The following is a 16,419-nucleotide window of genomic DNA, read 5'->3' on the forward strand; positions in this document are numbered from 1 at the left end:
AGTCTATTTCCCAGAAGAAGGCCTTTTGCAAAAATATATCCACTTTGGTGGGAATAGTGAGTGTTGGTATGGCCACCAGGCCTCTCAGCACTACAGCCTGAGGCAATTTGTGACTTTTTGTACTGTCAGCTTGGGAGCTGCTGTGGGAAAAGTCAGGGGTCACTGGTCACCCTAAGTGTTACATTTTTCACAGTGCCTTGCAAGCTTCATAATATTCTCGCTGAAGAGTTGCATGTGTATGTGCATTGCGTTAAAAAGTAAGCGCAAAATGACTGCAAGTTCTCCAAGACACAACTTTGTAGTTGAGAAGGTGCGAGTCGAGTGGAAAACATAAGTGGTGCAGTGGAGAAGTAGAACTCTACTTTCATTTTTTACTAAAGTAAAAGAAGCTATTCCACACTTTAGAAATACTCTCTTACAAGTAAAAGTCCTGCAGTAAGACAGTATAATATAGCCTCTCATTAGGGTGAAGTGATTGCACCTGGGAGGGGGCTCTCATTAGGGTGAAGTGATTGCACCTGGGGGGGGGCATGTCCTGTCCAGGCAGGACGGTGTGATTGTGCCGTCCTCCCTGCCTCAGGTGTGGGCTCATGATTGGGACTTCTGCATTATTAACTAGAATCTGCAAGGTAACTATCAGTTAAATGTCATGGAGTATAAAGTACAATATTTGCATCTCAAATGTAGTGGAGTAGAAGTAGAAAGCAGCATGAAATGGAAAGTACCTTACAGGACTCAAGTAAAATAGGTTCTTGCTACCGCTGGTAACAACATGAGGTCAGTTTAGTTTTCCCACTTAAATTGTTCTGTACACCTAAAATTCTTATTTCTGTTAACAATGATCGGTCCACTCAGTGTTTCTCTTTCATGCCAGAGAATAAAGCATCCTAGTTCCCTAGGGTAGTATAAGATTTTGTTCTAAAGGTCACCATGAGATGAAAGAGAGTTTATTAAACCAGGCCATGACAGGATGTAGCTGAAAAGATTGATTGTAGGTTTCTAGATATATTTGTCAGTTATGAAGCACATATATCGTTACTGCTGCAGGTACGGGGAATAAATGCAAGAGCTCAATAATAACATTTTAAATAATAGATCACCTTCAAACAAAAGCTTTGACTAAGTAAAGAGAGATTATTGGTACCATGAATTTAGTTGTTTCATAATGCAGAATTTCATAATGACAGGAACGTTGATGCATCAGTGGAAAGTATACTATGTTTGTAAAATGAGTTTACACAGCGTTGCAAATCTGGGAGCATATAAGAAGCTGAAATAGAAAGCAATATACAGCTTGCACATAAATAGTTGCCCTCCAGGTGGATCCAAAGCCAAGTTTAGATCATTATTGTCAAATGGACAGCAGGATTCCTTGTTTAACCCTTTTGCTGCTTTTTTAGCTAAATGGTTGACCACATTTTACTCTCTGCCCTTTACTGAAGAACCCAACCTGATTGTCACATTAGCATCACATGAGCAGATTTTGCAAAAAGCAAACAAAGAAATTTGACACCAGAGGGCACTGCAGTTCCCCTGCACACGCCTGTTCACATAAGGGCAAATATTGTTTCAGATATGTCATATTAGCAGTCTCGCTTTGCCAGACCCTCCTCCAGGCACTCAGGTTTTTGATATGTAGGCATCTAATACTGGCAATAACTGATAATATATTAGTTTATCCTATATTTGTTAATGGACTTTTTTCTGCACCTTTTGTTCACTATTATTAGTATTAAAGGATCATGATGTTGCAAAAATCTGTAAAAGTCTGAGATGGATAAAGAAACAGCATAGCTTTATAATATCACCAGAAGATAATGATATGATGCTATTAACATGTTTTCAGCATAAAATCCATTGTTAATCACTTTCCTTTTGTCTTGACTTCCCCGATTGCCTATTCTAACTCATTTATTACTTGATAAATTATTTTTCATTAGTTTGCTTTTCCACCGTTTTTAATTCAAATATTGTCTGTTCAAGGAACGTGTATTTTAACATTTTTTTTCACCAATTACAATTAATGGTCAGGTTGCCCCTTTATGTCTTACTTCCTAAATTGTATTTACAGTACAGGATGCAGTTTTACATGTTTACTGCAGTATGAGATATGCATGCTTTGCATATACAGTTTTAGAGAATCTTTCTGATCATAGTCTGATGTTGTCATGTTTTTCATTCTGTGTTGATAGGATAATGAATAATCAGTTTCCTTTTTAATTTTTTAAAGGTAATTGTTAGGTTTCATGTTGCATCAGTTAGTTTCACTTTTGAAACACAACAGAGATTTCTATCCACAGAGCAAACCCTTTCTTCAGTCTTCTGTGACTATCTCCAGTCTCCATCTATCCCCTCGTGTTTAGATTGAGGAGTCATGGTGGATCGTTCTGGAAAGACAGGGGCCTTTTTAGTTTTATCACAGCATAAAACTAAAACGTTGTTCAAGGACAGAGAGCAGACTAAACTACCTGCATGCATACCATCAACTGGTAAAAGCTGCAGCATGCAGAGGGGGGAGGTAGACAAATGGGTCAGTTGGCATGTCCCTTTCTGCTCTAGACTCTGTTGTGTACTAATTGACCCCGTGCCTAAATAACATTAATTATGCTCCTATGGGTCAAGACTGTGGGAGAAATGCAGCATTGTCTCTCTGTTTCTCTCTTAATGAGCAGCTCTGCAGCTTTAGAGTCTCTGCCAACTTTCTCCAAGAGTGTTTTCTTTCTCCCAGGAAGCTGTGAGTCAGACCTTATTAGATACAGTGTCTAACCTAATTTGCAGCACATAATAAAATGGTGCTTTGTTTTTGTACTGTGGAGACTCTCTCTTTAATATCACAACAATTATTAGCTTTGCCTGGAGAGACTAACAACGCCATTGCTATCAGATCGGAGCCCTTAATTGAATTATTTGAATCAGTCTCACAGTGTGAGGGCTGTAAGGTGCCATTTTTCTTACCCACGGTTTTATGAGTTCGGTAAATCTGTTGAGTAAATGAAATGATGGTTTTCATTTTAAAAGTTCTTGTGATTTCCAGATGTTTTACCTCTTCTCTGGGTTCATACTTATCTCAGAACAGTGATGTGGGAAAGAAATTGGGATTGTGATATTTAGCAGAGGCTTGGCATGGCTACTTTAACAGCGGCACTTACTCAAATTTTGTTTTATCATTTATTTAACCAGAAATCTCCTTTTTACAAGAGTGTCCTGGCAAACGACTTCTGCTGTGTTTCCTCATACATTTGGCCAATAGTACTAATGGTAAAAGTCTACATTATTAAAATGTCCTTACAATGGTGTCTGTGTGTGTGCAGCCTTTTGGTAAATGTTTGATTTGAGAATTCTTCCCCCACAGAAACTAAAACAAGCCCCTCACAGTGCTTTTCTGTGTGATCACTGATGTGGAATTTAGGGATCTGGGATGGGAGCAGTTTGTTTGATGGGAGCAAACTGTGGATAGACATGTTATTATCTTGTCAGTGGGCTTATGTTGTGCTCACTGAGGTTGACATTTGTTCCCTCGTGATTGCATCACATAATATATAATGCACATTGTGAGATGTATTGGGTCTCAACAACATATGTTCATCATGAGAACAATAACAGGCCTCTCTTGAGACATCCCTGGTTGCCATAGCAGCAGGTGGATCTGTTGAAGTGACGCCGTTACCCTGGAAACGGTCCCCTTGTTTTGTGCTGGGATATACTGTACCAGGGGCCGGCACTCATACTTAAAGCAACCATGGGATTTACGAGCCTGTTGTTCACATAGAGCTTCACAATCCACAGGCGTGAATTGAACCTTTGCATGCCAGCGTCACAAAGTTCAGTTGCAGCATTGATAAGTGACGGGGCAAACAGGGAAATCGATAAACTGCAGCGCATTCGACAAACACCACACAATATAACCTTTGGCTGGGTGGGTAGATAAGTCCTCCCCCCTTCCTCCCACCCTCCCTCTTTTCTGTCTTTCCTTGTTTATGTGGAGTAAGTGTCTATTAGTCATGACAATAAAAACATGGGTTTGAGCAGTGAATGAGGGATCTGGCATTAGAGTGACTTAGAGAGATAAGGAGATGGCTGCCCTGCCTGCAAAGCCCAAACTAAAAGAGAGATTTGAGATGTAGGTGGAGTTAGTGTAGATCAGGGGAGGGTGAGAAAAGAGAGTTTGAACATGTGCAGAGAAGTGTGAGGAGTGAGGGCAGAGCTGCGCTGGGTTGTAGGTTTTTTACAGAAGAGAGAGACCGACCGCACAGCAGTGACAGAGAAAGGAAGTGTGATAATCAGCCTGGGAAATGACTGTGTGAATTATTTGCTGTTCCGTTCAGAGGCTGGGCTGTTCTTAAACCAAAATGAACAGTGATGGCAGCAAACAGCGTTATGTGTCAACCTTCAGGATGCACATCAAGCCGCCCGGTGCATCGTCTGCACCAGGGAATGGGCCAGGAACTATTGACACCGCTTCAGATACTGCCACAGGTAAGGGCTGCATGAGAGAGAGCGGGAGAGAGGACATTAATAATTCAAGGAGTGTGTTGTTTGTTTTGGAAAAAGCTCAACAGCATTTATGTTTGTAATGTCAGTGTTTGGATAAACAAGCCTGAACATGGTGATGCTTACTGATAACCGTTTAGTGCACTGCAAAAACAACTTTGCTATAATTTTTCCAGAGAAACGGAGACCACACACTAAGTTTGTTGCTTTTAAAGTTGATATCCGGTGTTATATTTGAATGTCCAAGTATCTGATTTTTTTCCCCCTAATCTTATGGTTTATTGTAAATGGGGCCTTCCATTTTCATGTCAGCTGACCCTGAACATCAAAAGTGTTACACTTTTAAAAGCTTGAGATTGCACTTCCTTTCTTTCTTTTTCAGCGTGTACTAATATAAACCTTTTGCAGGGTTTTGCTCTGAAATTGTACAGAACACCGAGGGAATCTGTTGTATATAGCTAGATATTATGTATCTGTCTATATGTCATGTATATCTACTCAATACAGTAATTTCAGTGTAAATTGTTATCTGTTAACACACACATCTGTCTAGCAGATGACAATCTTGTACAACAGCTTTTGCATGTCACAACATCAAGACCAAACACAAGATGAAAAACAGACTTGTGTCGAGTTGGCCATGGTGTTTAAGGTATTTTGAAAGTTTCGTTTTCAACAGCAGTAGAAGGTTTTTACAGCAACCTGTCAGCTTTTAGTTAAGCTCAGCAATCACTGACCTGCTAATAAAAGCTTTGATTTCTGCGTCAGTCTTGTAATAAAAAAATGAAAAGGGTCCGAGGCATGATGTGAAAATCCACATTTTAGTGCCTGTGTGCAGAGGTTAAAGTAGTTGGCTTGGCTGAACAGTGACTGTCTTCAAACATCAGGCTTCACAGTGATTACTTGAGGATTGCATTTTGTTAAACCATAACTAGTATACTGTATATGGTGTTACAACACCCATGATTTGGTCCACTTTTACACAATGTTTAGTTAAGGTACTGTACTACACCTGACAGGCCTCTGTAATGGGTGAGACAAACGGAGAGAAAAAAAACATGAACTATCAATTTTATATTAAGATGTAGGATTGATGTCAGTGCTGTGGTGACCTGAACTTGTGACGTTTATGAGAAAAGGAGGGGGGAGAAGTGTGAGCTGTTGATGAGGATGGAACATACTCGCATACCAATGAATGTCTGTAGCACTTCTAGTAGGTGTTACTTCTCATTTAAGGCCAAGAGTATCAGTGTGAGGATGCAGTAATTTAGTGTTGCTCTTGTTGTGTTTATCTGACTACCCTCCTCCTTCCATCCCTCTCCTCCACATTCAGGGTCTGTTAACCTCTCCTCTAGTAAACATTTGGATCCCCCTGCCTTCATAGAGCCACTGCAGGACTGCTGCGTGGACGAAGGAAATGACTTCACACTGCGGGGGGTTCTCACTGGAAGTCAGCCAATCAAAGTGTGGTGGTTGCACAATGGTGAGCAGGGACAATTTACAATAGTTTACTATTTACCCAAGTAGCCTATAAGGCCAGTCATTTAAAATAAACATTGCATATCTGAATTCCATTTTTTCATACATTAAATAAGCAGCAAGAACTCACATTTAGTTTTAAGGTTATTTACAGTTTGAGGCCCTAATCTAATCAATTGGCCTGTTGAATGCTTAAATTTGGCCTTTAATGGCTGTAAATCAACTCTTTGTAATGTGTTAGATGTACTGTTTTCGCTGGTTGCAACACAATGAAGCTTGTATTCCTACAGATGATGCTAATGTATGTTTTCATGTCTGCACCTTTTCACCAAATTGAAACTGTCATGATGTCTTTTGCCTATTTGTCTACACATTTCCCCTAATTTAGAGAGACTCAGTGTAGGTTTAAACAATGCATGGCCATGAAACAAGCATTTATGACAGGGTTCAAGAGATTAACAGCACATTTTACCCCCCTGTATACGTCAGCCCTTCCTTTCCTCACATGCCTTCTCTTCGTGGTTCTTTCTTGCACATTACGCTAGTGGGAGAGAGTGTTTCTAGTTTGTTTGTTTGCTCCTATGGGCAGGTGAAGTGGCTCGTTTTGGGAATCCTTCCTTCAATGGCAGGGAGATGAGTTTTGTGGTGAGGGAGTGCTTGCCAGAAGATGCTGGCGCCTACACGTGTTTGGCAGAGAACGGTGCAGGGAAGACATCCTGCTGCGCTGCGGTGTTCGTCAGAGGTGAGGAAGACAGTGGGACACACTGGGACAGCTCCATAATAGGACATCAGAGGCAATTCATGGTCATAAGTTTGATTTTCAGGAAATGAGTCTACAACAAATTTACTGATTATAAACTCTGCCTCTTGCAAGTTGTCATGCAGGGTTCCTCATTCAATGGACAATGTATTGTTAGTTACTCTGATTACAACAAGTAGGAGTTTCATTTTCTAATGTTTGCGGTCTCTTCTCCTCTTCCTCTTACTGACGACCAATCCAGACTTTGAAACTATCTGCGGTGTTCTTAATGGTGTCTCAAATGTCTCGACTTCTGCATCCAAGAGCAGTGTGGAGAATGGAAGTTCACCCCAGTCTCCCAAAGACGAGCTACAGAAGTTCAGAGGATCTATTTGTACTTCCCCTACAGGCTCTGATAAGCTCAGCCCAGTCTCAACTCCAAGAGGTAATGATTAATTTCACATAATAGGAACAAAGGACATTCTTGACATTTTTAGGAGTCAATTTATTACTCAAAACAACACACAGTGCAGCTTCCTTCCTTCCTTACACATGCCCAAGGATATTATCTCAGCCTCTTTACCATTGTTTTAACGTCTTCCGGACATCAGTTTTATTTTTAAAAAGGAAACGTATTTCCAGTCCTTGTGTGATTGGTTGTCATACAACATGTGTACCGGTCAGGAATTATGCAGGACTTCCACAACAACGATCCACCCACTAAAGGTTATCTGTCCCCAGTGAGCACCATGTAGGGTAATGGACAGTGCACAGTACAGTAAAAGTTGCTGAGTCTGTAAACTGATAGCCAGAGACACACCTCTATCCTACTAAAACCTACCTGCACTTCATCTGTCTCTGCAGAAGTCATCCCAAAGAAGAGAGCCAACTCGGGGACAGGTGAGAACCACTTTTATCCTCCCTCACTTTCTCTGCCAAATGACCAAGCAATGCACCTGTCATCCACTCACCCATCCATTTCTCATTATCCACTGCTATATTGTCTGATTTCTGCTTGTTCATGTTGATACAACTTATCCATTAGAGTCTGCTTTTAGAGTCTGCTTTTTTGTGTGTGTGAGTTGCTTCTGAAGCTGTTGGGGTTTGCCCCAGAGCTACACCTTTTTTTGTTTTTGCGCCTTTGTTCTTGATATAATGTTGTCTAGCTCTAAGCTATTGTACTCCTATACACTGGGGAACTTTACTTAAGGGTGTAGGCTTCAACAATAAAAGCATGTAAAGCTCACATAACAAGGTCTGAATGTCTGTAGGAGTGCAGGTACAGGATATGTCATACTGCTTTTTTTTAATGGTTTTATAAATTTGATATGTGGCTAGAGGCAATTATTTAGCATTCCTGTTAAGAAGGTAAACTGTAAAGCCATTTAAATTTAATATTATCAGATTGTCTGTAGTCAAATTCCTTATCCTGATGCCACAGTATTTGAATACTGACAAATTGAGAGCTCATATTGATTCGTAGTCATATATGGAATTTTCTTGTCTAATATGAATGCATGGTAATATGATTTAGGATACAATTCAGACTTCTGTCTTTGCTTCCTTTTAAGGATATTTGTAAGTAAATAGATCTGAGTGTGGAACATATTAAAACCGGAATGCATAAGTGTCTTCAATAGATGAACTAGTTTAACATTGTTTTTTGGGGCATTTTTAGGCCTTTTATTTTCACAGGACAGATGACAAGACATGAAAGGGGAGAGAGAGGGGGAATGACATGCAGCAAAGGGCCGCAGGTCGGAGTCGAACCCGCGGCCGCTGCATCCAGGAGTAAACCTCTATATACGTGTGTCTGCTCTACCAACTGAGCTAACCAGCCATCTAGTTTAACGTTGTTTAACACGCTTGATTACACAAGGACTGGTTGTACTCGTGTGCAGTAGGTCATCATTATTTTTCATTGTTTCCAGTTGAGACATTTGATCGTATGCTACAATAATAAAGGTTTCGGTGTGGGGGGGGAGTAACACAATTCCAGTTTTACAGTACAGAACAAACCACAGATTGACCACTCCCAGCCCAGTCTCTTTGTCTTTATCTCTCACACCACACTGGATAACTTCCTTCCAGTGTGACGTTTTAGGCCCTCAACGCGACTCAAAGCAGGCATGCTCTGAGTCAAACACTCACTGTGTTTTGTCTCTGCAGGTTCAGCATTACATTTTGAAAACCCTCCACAGCACCTCGAGGTGAAGGTGGGACAAGCTACTCGTGTAACGTGTTTTTTCGCCGGCAGTACTCCTGTAGTGTCGTGTTGGATCAGAAACAAAGAACAGGTGTTGTAATTTTAAGCCTGTTTTAGAAAATATCCATTTGAACTTTATTTCTCTTAGTATTTACCTCTTTCTTTAGCTCCTTTTTAAAAAAATGTTTTATTTATTTATTTTTTAACAAACTTTATATCTGCAGATAGTGGATGGTCCAGAGCTGTGGTCAGAAAATACAGATCGGAGTAGTACACTGGTCATAGCAGAGGCTAAACCACAGCACACAGGCCGCTACACTGTTGTAGTGAAGGACCGCAAGAGCTCAGCACAACACACGCTCACCCTCTCTGTCATAGGTAAGGCGAAACACACGCACACACTCGCACACGCACGCATACTCTGCAGCGTCAGGACCATCCGAATTAAGTTTGCAGTCACTTGAGCATTTCATTCATTCATCATCTCACCAGAGAGGCCTCAGCCTCCAGCCTCCTGTCCCGTGATCTCCCTCGTCTCTGCCACCAGCCTTGTGCTGTCCTGGTCGGGCCCCTGCTACGACGGCGGCAGTGTTGTCTTGGGTTATGTGGTCGAGGTAAAGAGCCAAGGAAGTGTTGACCCTGGGGATTGGAGCGAGCTCACTGCCCAGTGTAAGAGTACCTCATACAGAGTGTGTTCTGGGCTGCAGCATCAACAGGAATACTGGTTTCGAGTAAGGGCTTACAACGCAGTAGGAGTAAGTGAGCCAGGACCAGTGTCACCAGTGGTTAGGATGGAGCAGCAAGGTGAGGTGATATGGGTTATTGATACCATAAAATCGGAGACAAATAAATGAGCCCTATATTACAGCTGTTGTGTCTTTTGTGTGATTTAGACAAACCACAAGAAGAGGAGGCCCCTCAAGCGTTTTGCTGTGTCTCTATTGACTCATCACAAAAAGTCACAGATCACTACATTTTGCAGGAGAAACTGGGAATGTGAGTATCTGTCAGGAACAAACATGTTTTTCCAAGCAGCCAAGTAAAACAATTTCTTGAGAAATGCTGATGAACAAGAAAGCTTGACCTTCCAAGGAAATTTCTGCATTTCTGCCAAGTGCAACAGCGGTAGGATTAAAAATACATTCATGTTGAGACACAGCTCAACTGTAGTAAACAGATGTGGGTTTGAGAAAGCCAGTGATCTCAGTTAATGGCAAGGAATGTACGGTGCTCTTTCCCTTTGACAGATGAAGATATAGAATGACAGATCTCGGATGAAAGATTGATTTACTTAGACATTTCTTTCTTAAGGTCTCAAAGATTAAAAAAACAAAACTTGTCTCTTCATTAGGGGAAAGTTCGGCCTGGTGTTCAAGCTACGCCACAAAGAGACAGGACGTGTGTTTGCTGGGAAGTTCTACAAAGGCCGACGTGCCAAGGAGAGAGAGGCTGCTCGTAAAGAGATAGAGTTGATGAACTTCCTCCACCACCCCAAACTGGTTCAGTGTCTCGCTGCGTATGATCATAAGCCTGAGATGGTCATGGTAATGGAGTTGTGAGTATCATCGTGAAAGGCCCCAGGGGATTTGGAAAACTGCTGTTGAAAAAGTTTGGCTGCATACAAAGAAATGTAATAACCATTTTGCTGCCACTGTGGATTGTCTGTCTGTAGTATCGCAGGCGGGGAACTGTTTGAACGTATTGTGGACGACAGCTTTGAGCACACCGAGCCTGCCAGCGTGCGCTACATGCAGCAGATCCTGAAAGGGATTGCCTTCATGCATCAGCAGAGCATCGTCCACCTGGACCTCAAACCTGAAAACATCGTGTGTGTTGACACCCATGGCACCTCCATAAAGATTATTGACTTCGGCTTAGCCAGCAGGCTCGGTATGTGAAATAAAAGCTCTCTTAATATTTGCTTGCTATTCTTTTGAATGTTTCAATACTTAATGATGTGATTTATGTTTAACAGATGAAAATGCACCTCTGAAGGTGATGCATGGGACTCCAGAGTTTGTGGCACCTGAAGTGATCAACTATGAGCCTGTGTTTTTGACCACTGACATGTGGAGCATAGGAGTCATCTGCTACATACTGTGAGTCAAACTATCGCTCCCCTAGCCCTTACCAAAAGGAATAAAATGACATTTTGGGAAATGCGCTTAAGGTCAGGAGACAGTCTTAGGTGTTTCCCCCTCTTTCCAGTCCTTGTGCTAAGCTAACCTGCTGCTGGTGGTAGCTTCATATTTACTGTACGGACATAGGAGTAGCATTAACCTTCTCATCTAACTCTTAGCACGAAAACAAATAAGCATATTTCCCAAAATGTAGAGCTATTCCTTTTAAACATTTTTTTGTACTTAATGCACATCCAGTGTATTTTTTCGATCTAAATTGGAATAATCCAAATACTCCTGATAACCACATTAGAATCTTAATAGAACATAATAGACTGATAGAACTGTGCTGGTGGTGATAGTCATGATGTCCAGACTAAGTCGTGATGTAACAAACAATTGCCTGCTGTTTGAATGTCTCAGACTTGTAATGCCACCTAGTGGATGTAGGTTGAAACAGTCAATATAATGACACTGCTGTCTCTCGTTCTCTGGCCTTCAGACTGAGTGGCGAGTCTCCATTCCAGGGTAACAGCGATGCAGAGACCCTCACCTTGGTCACAGCTGCCCAGTGGGAATTTGATGAGGAGAGCTTTGATGAGATTACCGACGAGGCCAAAAATTTCATCAGCTCCCTGCTTAACAAGGACGCCAGGTGAATTCATAAACACACAGCTGTAGCACAGATGGCTCCAGAGACCATCTTCACTTAACCACCTATAACACACTGTGTTGTTTCCCAGGCGGAGGATGACCTGTGAAGAGGCACTTGCCCACCCGTGGATGACATTTGACTCTAAAGCTCTGGCCACCACCAAGAGTCTGTCCAAGGATAAGATGAAGAGGTTTCTAGCCAGGCAGAAGTGGAAGGTAACAACTCAGTACAGTACTTTTTGTTTTTGAGTTTTAGGTGTTTTTTTCTGCTACATAATTTTTTACAATCGTTTGTTACACAGAAAACAGGTAAGGCCTTGTTAGCCCTGAAGAGAATGGCTCTACGGTCTAAAAGTGACAGCTCTGTATCTCCTACCAGCCCTGCAGAAGGTAAGCATTCTATCATTTTCTTATCAGGTTTAACATTGTTTTATAGAGCCCTGTGGTTTCCCCATGGATGTATTAAGAGAATGGGTTTCCCCCTTTATTCATCTACTTCCTCCTTTCTCCCCCTCTGTCCCAGATTTACCCCTGAGCCCAGAGGCAGAGCATGCCTTGCAGTCTCTGGAGCACAAGTTGCAGGGGCCACCTCAGTTCACCCAGGGCCTGGAGGACCAGACGGTGGCTCAGGGATCCAGTGCCCGTCTCTCATGTCACCTCACAGGTACACACAACTTTATTCAAGAGCTCAAGCAGTACTTATGTTCCTCTTTGTGTGCTTTCTTTTGCAGAGCAGTGACTTGAGACTTGACTTAAAACTTAAGCGTGCTGCAGGCCTGAAAGACTTGCGACTTGACTTAAACTTCCCCCAAAAGACTTAATAGCTATGCTCTGTTGCCGTTTTGCTTAAAGGTGCAGTAGGTAAGACTTATAAAACTAACTTTCTGTCATATTTGCTGAAACTGACCCTATGTTTGAGTGGAACTACATGAAGAAGGTGATAAAGAAAATCCAGCTCCTCTGGCACCACCTACAGCCTGTAGTGCAATTTGCAAAAATCCACAGCTCCCTGTTCAGATGCACCACTCAGGGCCACGTGGGGGGGGGGGGTCTAACTTTGTGTCAATCACTGCTCATGCATTCATTCTCCCTTGTGGGGGGAGGGGCTTAAGAGACCGTTTTGGGCTTTAGCAGAAAGGGGGGAGGGACTGAGAAGTTGTTCAAATTTTTTGGCTAAGTCCTGGATCTTTGCAATCCCTACCTAAAGCACCTTTTAATTTCAGATGTTCTTTTTAACCTGCAGGATACCCTGACCCAGAAGTGGTGTGGCTGTGTGGTAAAGAGCCCGTGGTGGAGTCACCCACAGTGCAGATAGAGTACGACGACGATGGCCGCTGCACCTTGGTCTTAGCCAAAGTTGGCCCAGAGGACACCAATGTTTACACCTGTACAGCCACCAATGACCACGGGGAGGAATGCTGCTCAGCCAAACTCATTGTTCAAGAGTAGATTCATTATATCTACGTATGCAGAGATAAAAATGTATAAACATGTTCTTGAGTGCCTTAAACTGTTGTATTGTACATTATTGTTTTAATACAAATGGGGACCAAGCTGTACTTTGGATGGAAATATATATATTACATGTATTATTGTACAAAATGTATGAACAGATGAATATTGTTACAGAGCTACAAGCATATAAAGGTTGAAATTCCTTCAGGGGACTATGGTATGGTTGTACTGTTTTAACCAATGTGTTGTTTCAGCTAAAACCATGAATCTATTTCTTATTTTGTAATTTCAAGATTCCCTTCCAACCATACTGTATCAGCTGACGATATTAATTAATTTACTTATGAGCAAACAGGCCTGAGATGTTTGAATCACATAGTGAAAATCTGGCTTGTGATTTCTGATATATTTTTAGTTTTTGACTGTCCCTACCTATTTCCACGAAAATACTTTATAGTAAAAACAGTTCTTAATAAATCAAGTTTGTTTTGTGTAACAGAAAACCGTTTACTTCTTTAACAAAACATGTCCAACATTTAACACAGCACTCCATGTGCTAGCGTTCAATGATATGAAAATATATACTCAAACTATAATACTGTATGTATACCTATACATGCTTCATGTTGTGATATTTTCAACAGGGCTGACACAAAACAATTTTGACAAACTTTTAGTGGAATATAAAAGTCAAACCCCAGCTTTAAGAACTTTTTATTTTTGTCACAAGTGGACCAGTGTAAATAAAAAACTGGTGATAAACTAGTAACAAGTCTTTTCTGTGTAGTCAAAGCCTGATAGTTTATTCCTTTGTGCCATAGCATAAAACTACAGTGCCCAGCTGTAAGCAAGAATATTGCTAGCTTTATCCTTAGCATCAGTCAGCTGTTTCATCAGTTAGACATAACAGTGGGGTCTGCATGTTGGGTTTCCAGAAGTCGTTGGTTCCATCTTGCATTCCTGTGTTTGATCAGGCTCCTCATCAGGAATGTGTGGAGGGTTCCATGCTGTTGTTAATAACTGTCTTGATTCATGTTGGCAAAAGTGGTTTCACTTCTTTACTTTTTACATACGTCTGGGGTTCAGGTACCAGACGAGCCCTTCGCAGCACATCATTTCGTTTACAATCACATACTTTGGCCATGACGATTTAAAGTGTTCACTTAATATTTCAAATTACATTTTAAAGTTCTTACCAGCAAAACACGCAGCTGTAGTCTGATTGCAGCTGTGGCGTAGTGCGCACACGCTTACAAGGACCCTCTGCCAGTATGAAATACGCCGGTTTGGTCAGACACATCCAGTCATTGGTCATACATCATATCATACAAACATTTATCATGTATCTCGATTCAAATCTACGGACAATTCACATTTTGAATCAAATAATCCCAACAGTTTGAATTCTAGAACAAGTAAAATATGCAATTTTCTTGTCTAGGACCCCAATTTTCCATGACAGCGCCACCTAGCGAATTGGGTGATTGCCAGACTGCAACCAGATAGTAATGACTAGTTTAAAAGTTTGTTCTACCTAAATACTAATGACTTATATGTTTAAAGGGTTATTACACCCAACTACTTTCTGTCTACCTACTTATAGTTTTAAAATAGTAAGTAGGGCTACAGGAGAAGACGCATAGGCTGTACAGTATACATTTGAGATAAAGGCTATACGCTTTCAATCCACTCCTTCATGCCAACTCCATGTTGGGACATATTTGGCATTTTTTCTGTAGTACTTTAACATGACCCTTTGCATCTGTCCACCTCGGGCGGTTGGCACAGTGAGGATTGTTGGAGCTGGAGATGGTGATTGTGGCAGGGTGGCATTGCAAATAACCACAAGTAGCATTACTGCTGTAGCTGCATAACTGATGAAATCAAAACGTGACTTCATTTTAAAAAGTTTAATAAAAGAAAGCTTCACATTGTTTCAAACAAATTGCATTTCCTGATTTTCTGTTTTCTCAGAGAAAGCACAACATTAGTTTCAGAGGTCAGACCTCCCAAACTACTAGTTAATCAGTATGAATAAAGAGATATTTCTTTCACTCTAGCATAAAGACACAAGCCGATTACATAGTGAAGAGCAGAAAACCACTGAATGTGTTGTAGTTCATGGCATCATCATAGACCATCCTGTTTGCCGCAAGCTCCACATACACATTGTCTCCCTCCTCTAGGTGGATGACCACAGCATTGCTGCCCATGTCGTTTGCATCAGACCCTGCCGTGTCCCAGACAGATGTCAGCCGCACACCGTTCTTCATGAGACTCACAACAGAGCTGGGAGTAGGATTGTTGAACATTGAGAATCGAAAGAAGTACGTTCCTTTGACCATTGCTGTGAAAATGCCTGCCAGAATAAGGAGAATGGTTTCAATTTTAATGAGCTCTCATTTGCCTTTTTCTCATTATCTCCTTCTCTCTCTAACAAACACTACCTGTTGAAGGATTGTAGCTACTGCCAATGTTGGAGAAGACCCTCTTATACTTAAGTGGGGTGGCAGAGGTGAAAGGTCCAGTGTCTCCAGAGCCAGATGCCAGGAGAGCTGCAGAAAAGGCCACCTGAGGTCTGCCTGAAAGCATCAAATTATGACAAACACGTCAGTGGTAAGAATTATATTAAATTAAGTGATTATATTAAATTATTATATCCTAAACGACATTTACTTTAGATGTTACCTCCAGTCAGGCTCCGCAGCTCCAGGACTTCTTTTCCAGTGTCTTGCAACTTAGCCTCCAGAAGCGCGATTTTTTCCGCCATGTTTGCAACTTTCTCTCCCACGGCTCCCAGGGTTTGACTTACGGAAGTGAGGGAGATGTCACAGCTGCTGGTGGATCCTGAACACTGACAGACTTTGTCATGGTTTTCATTACCTTGCACTTGACACAGACAGCAGCTAAACGCTAGAATCAGGACTGCAATCTTCATCATCCTTGTGGTTTTGAAATCTCTGCTTCTGTGCTGTCTCTGTCAAGTCTCACCCTTTTATACTAAATCCTACATTGTGCAAAACAAGAAACACCAGTTTCAGGAAACATAACCTGTCGTCTTTAGTTGAGACATTTGGGAAAACCCACAAAAGTCCAACATGTGATTTAAGATAAGCAACCATTTTGTTAATATACTGCATGTTAACTTGCTGTAAGGAAAGGTTTACAGAGCGCTTTACAGGTCTGAACTAATAAAACATTGCATAAATCAAGTCCAAAGAGGTGTGATCAGATTTAAAAGATACTGATTTAGCAAACTTGTTCAAACAGGGCAT

The 16,419-nt window shown here is 41.4% G+C and overlaps 2 protein-coding genes across 5 annotated transcripts; one reads left to right on the forward strand and one right to left on the reverse strand.

The window, feature by feature from the left end:
- Positions 1–524: 524 nt before the first annotated feature.
- On the forward strand, positions 525–13,647 carry mylk5 (myosin, light chain kinase 5). 4 transcript variants are annotated; one of them, XM_039824956.1, is made up of 18 exons: positions 525–629; positions 4,326–4,476; positions 5,825–5,974; positions 6,560–6,712; positions 6,972–7,154; positions 7,574–7,609; positions 8,879–9,006; positions 9,140–9,293; positions 9,408–9,719; positions 9,809–9,911; positions 10,267–10,470; positions 10,588–10,805; positions 10,891–11,014; positions 11,538–11,690; positions 11,779–11,905; positions 11,992–12,079; positions 12,213–12,353; positions 12,933–13,647. In XM_039824956.1, the coding sequence occupies exons 2-18, from the start codon at positions 4,350–4,352 to the stop codon at positions 13,136–13,138; spliced, it is 2,607 nt and encodes an 868-aa protein (XP_039680890.1). In that variant the 5' UTR covers positions 525–629; positions 4,326–4,349; the 3' UTR covers positions 13,139–13,647. The 4 variants fall into 4 exon arrangements, with proteins under 4 accessions (XP_039680890.1, XP_039680891.1, XP_039680889.1 ...); XM_039824957.1 differs by lacking the exon at positions 525–629 and adding an exon at positions 673–777; XM_039824955.1 differs by lacking the exon at positions 525–629 and having other exon boundaries at positions 4,012–4,476.
- A 195-nt stretch (positions 13,648–13,842) lies between these two features.
- Positions 13,843–16,124, reverse strand: LOC120574559 (complement C1q-like protein 2). Its single transcript, XM_039824960.1, has 3 exons — positions 15,833–16,124; positions 15,592–15,726; positions 13,843–15,503 (listed from the first exon to the last, which is right to left on the reverse strand). Exons 1-3 carry the CDS (start codon positions 16,083–16,085, stop codon positions 15,223–15,225), a joined length of 669 nt encoding a protein of 222 aa, XP_039680894.1. The 5' UTR covers positions 16,086–16,124; the 3' UTR covers positions 13,843–15,222.
- Between the last annotated feature and the right edge of the window lie 295 nt (positions 16,125–16,419).

Source organism: Perca fluviatilis, chromosome 15 (assembly GCF_010015445.1).
Source record: "Perca fluviatilis chromosome 15, GENO_Pfluv_1.0, whole genome shotgun sequence".
NCBI lineage: Eukaryota > Metazoa > Chordata > Actinopteri > Perciformes > Percidae > Perca > Perca fluviatilis.

Coding starts and splice junctions, on each gene's coding strand:
- mylk5 (XM_039824956.1), top strand. CDS start 4,350: ATGAACAGTGATGGCAGCAAACAGCGTTATGTGTCAACCTTCAGGATG. Junction 9,720..9,808: donor GGTTAGGATGGAGCAGCAAG/GTGAGGTGATAT, acceptor TGTGTGATTTAG/ACAAACCACAAGAAGAGGAG. Junction 10,471..10,587: donor ATGGTCATGGTAATGGAGTT/GTGAGTATCATC, acceptor GTCTGTCTGTAG/TATCGCAGGCGGGGAACTGT.
- LOC120574559 (XM_039824960.1), bottom strand. CDS start 16,085: ATGATGAAGATTGCAGTCCTGATTCTAGCGTTTAGCTGCTGTCTGTGT. Junction 15,727..15,832: donor GCTGCGGAGCCTGACTGGAG/GTAACATCTAAA, acceptor TGATGCTTTCAG/GCAGACCTCAGGTGGCCTTT. Junction 15,504..15,591: donor TAGCTACAATCCTTCAACAG/GTAGTGTTTGTT, acceptor TTATTCTGGCAG/GCATTTTCACAGCAATGGTC.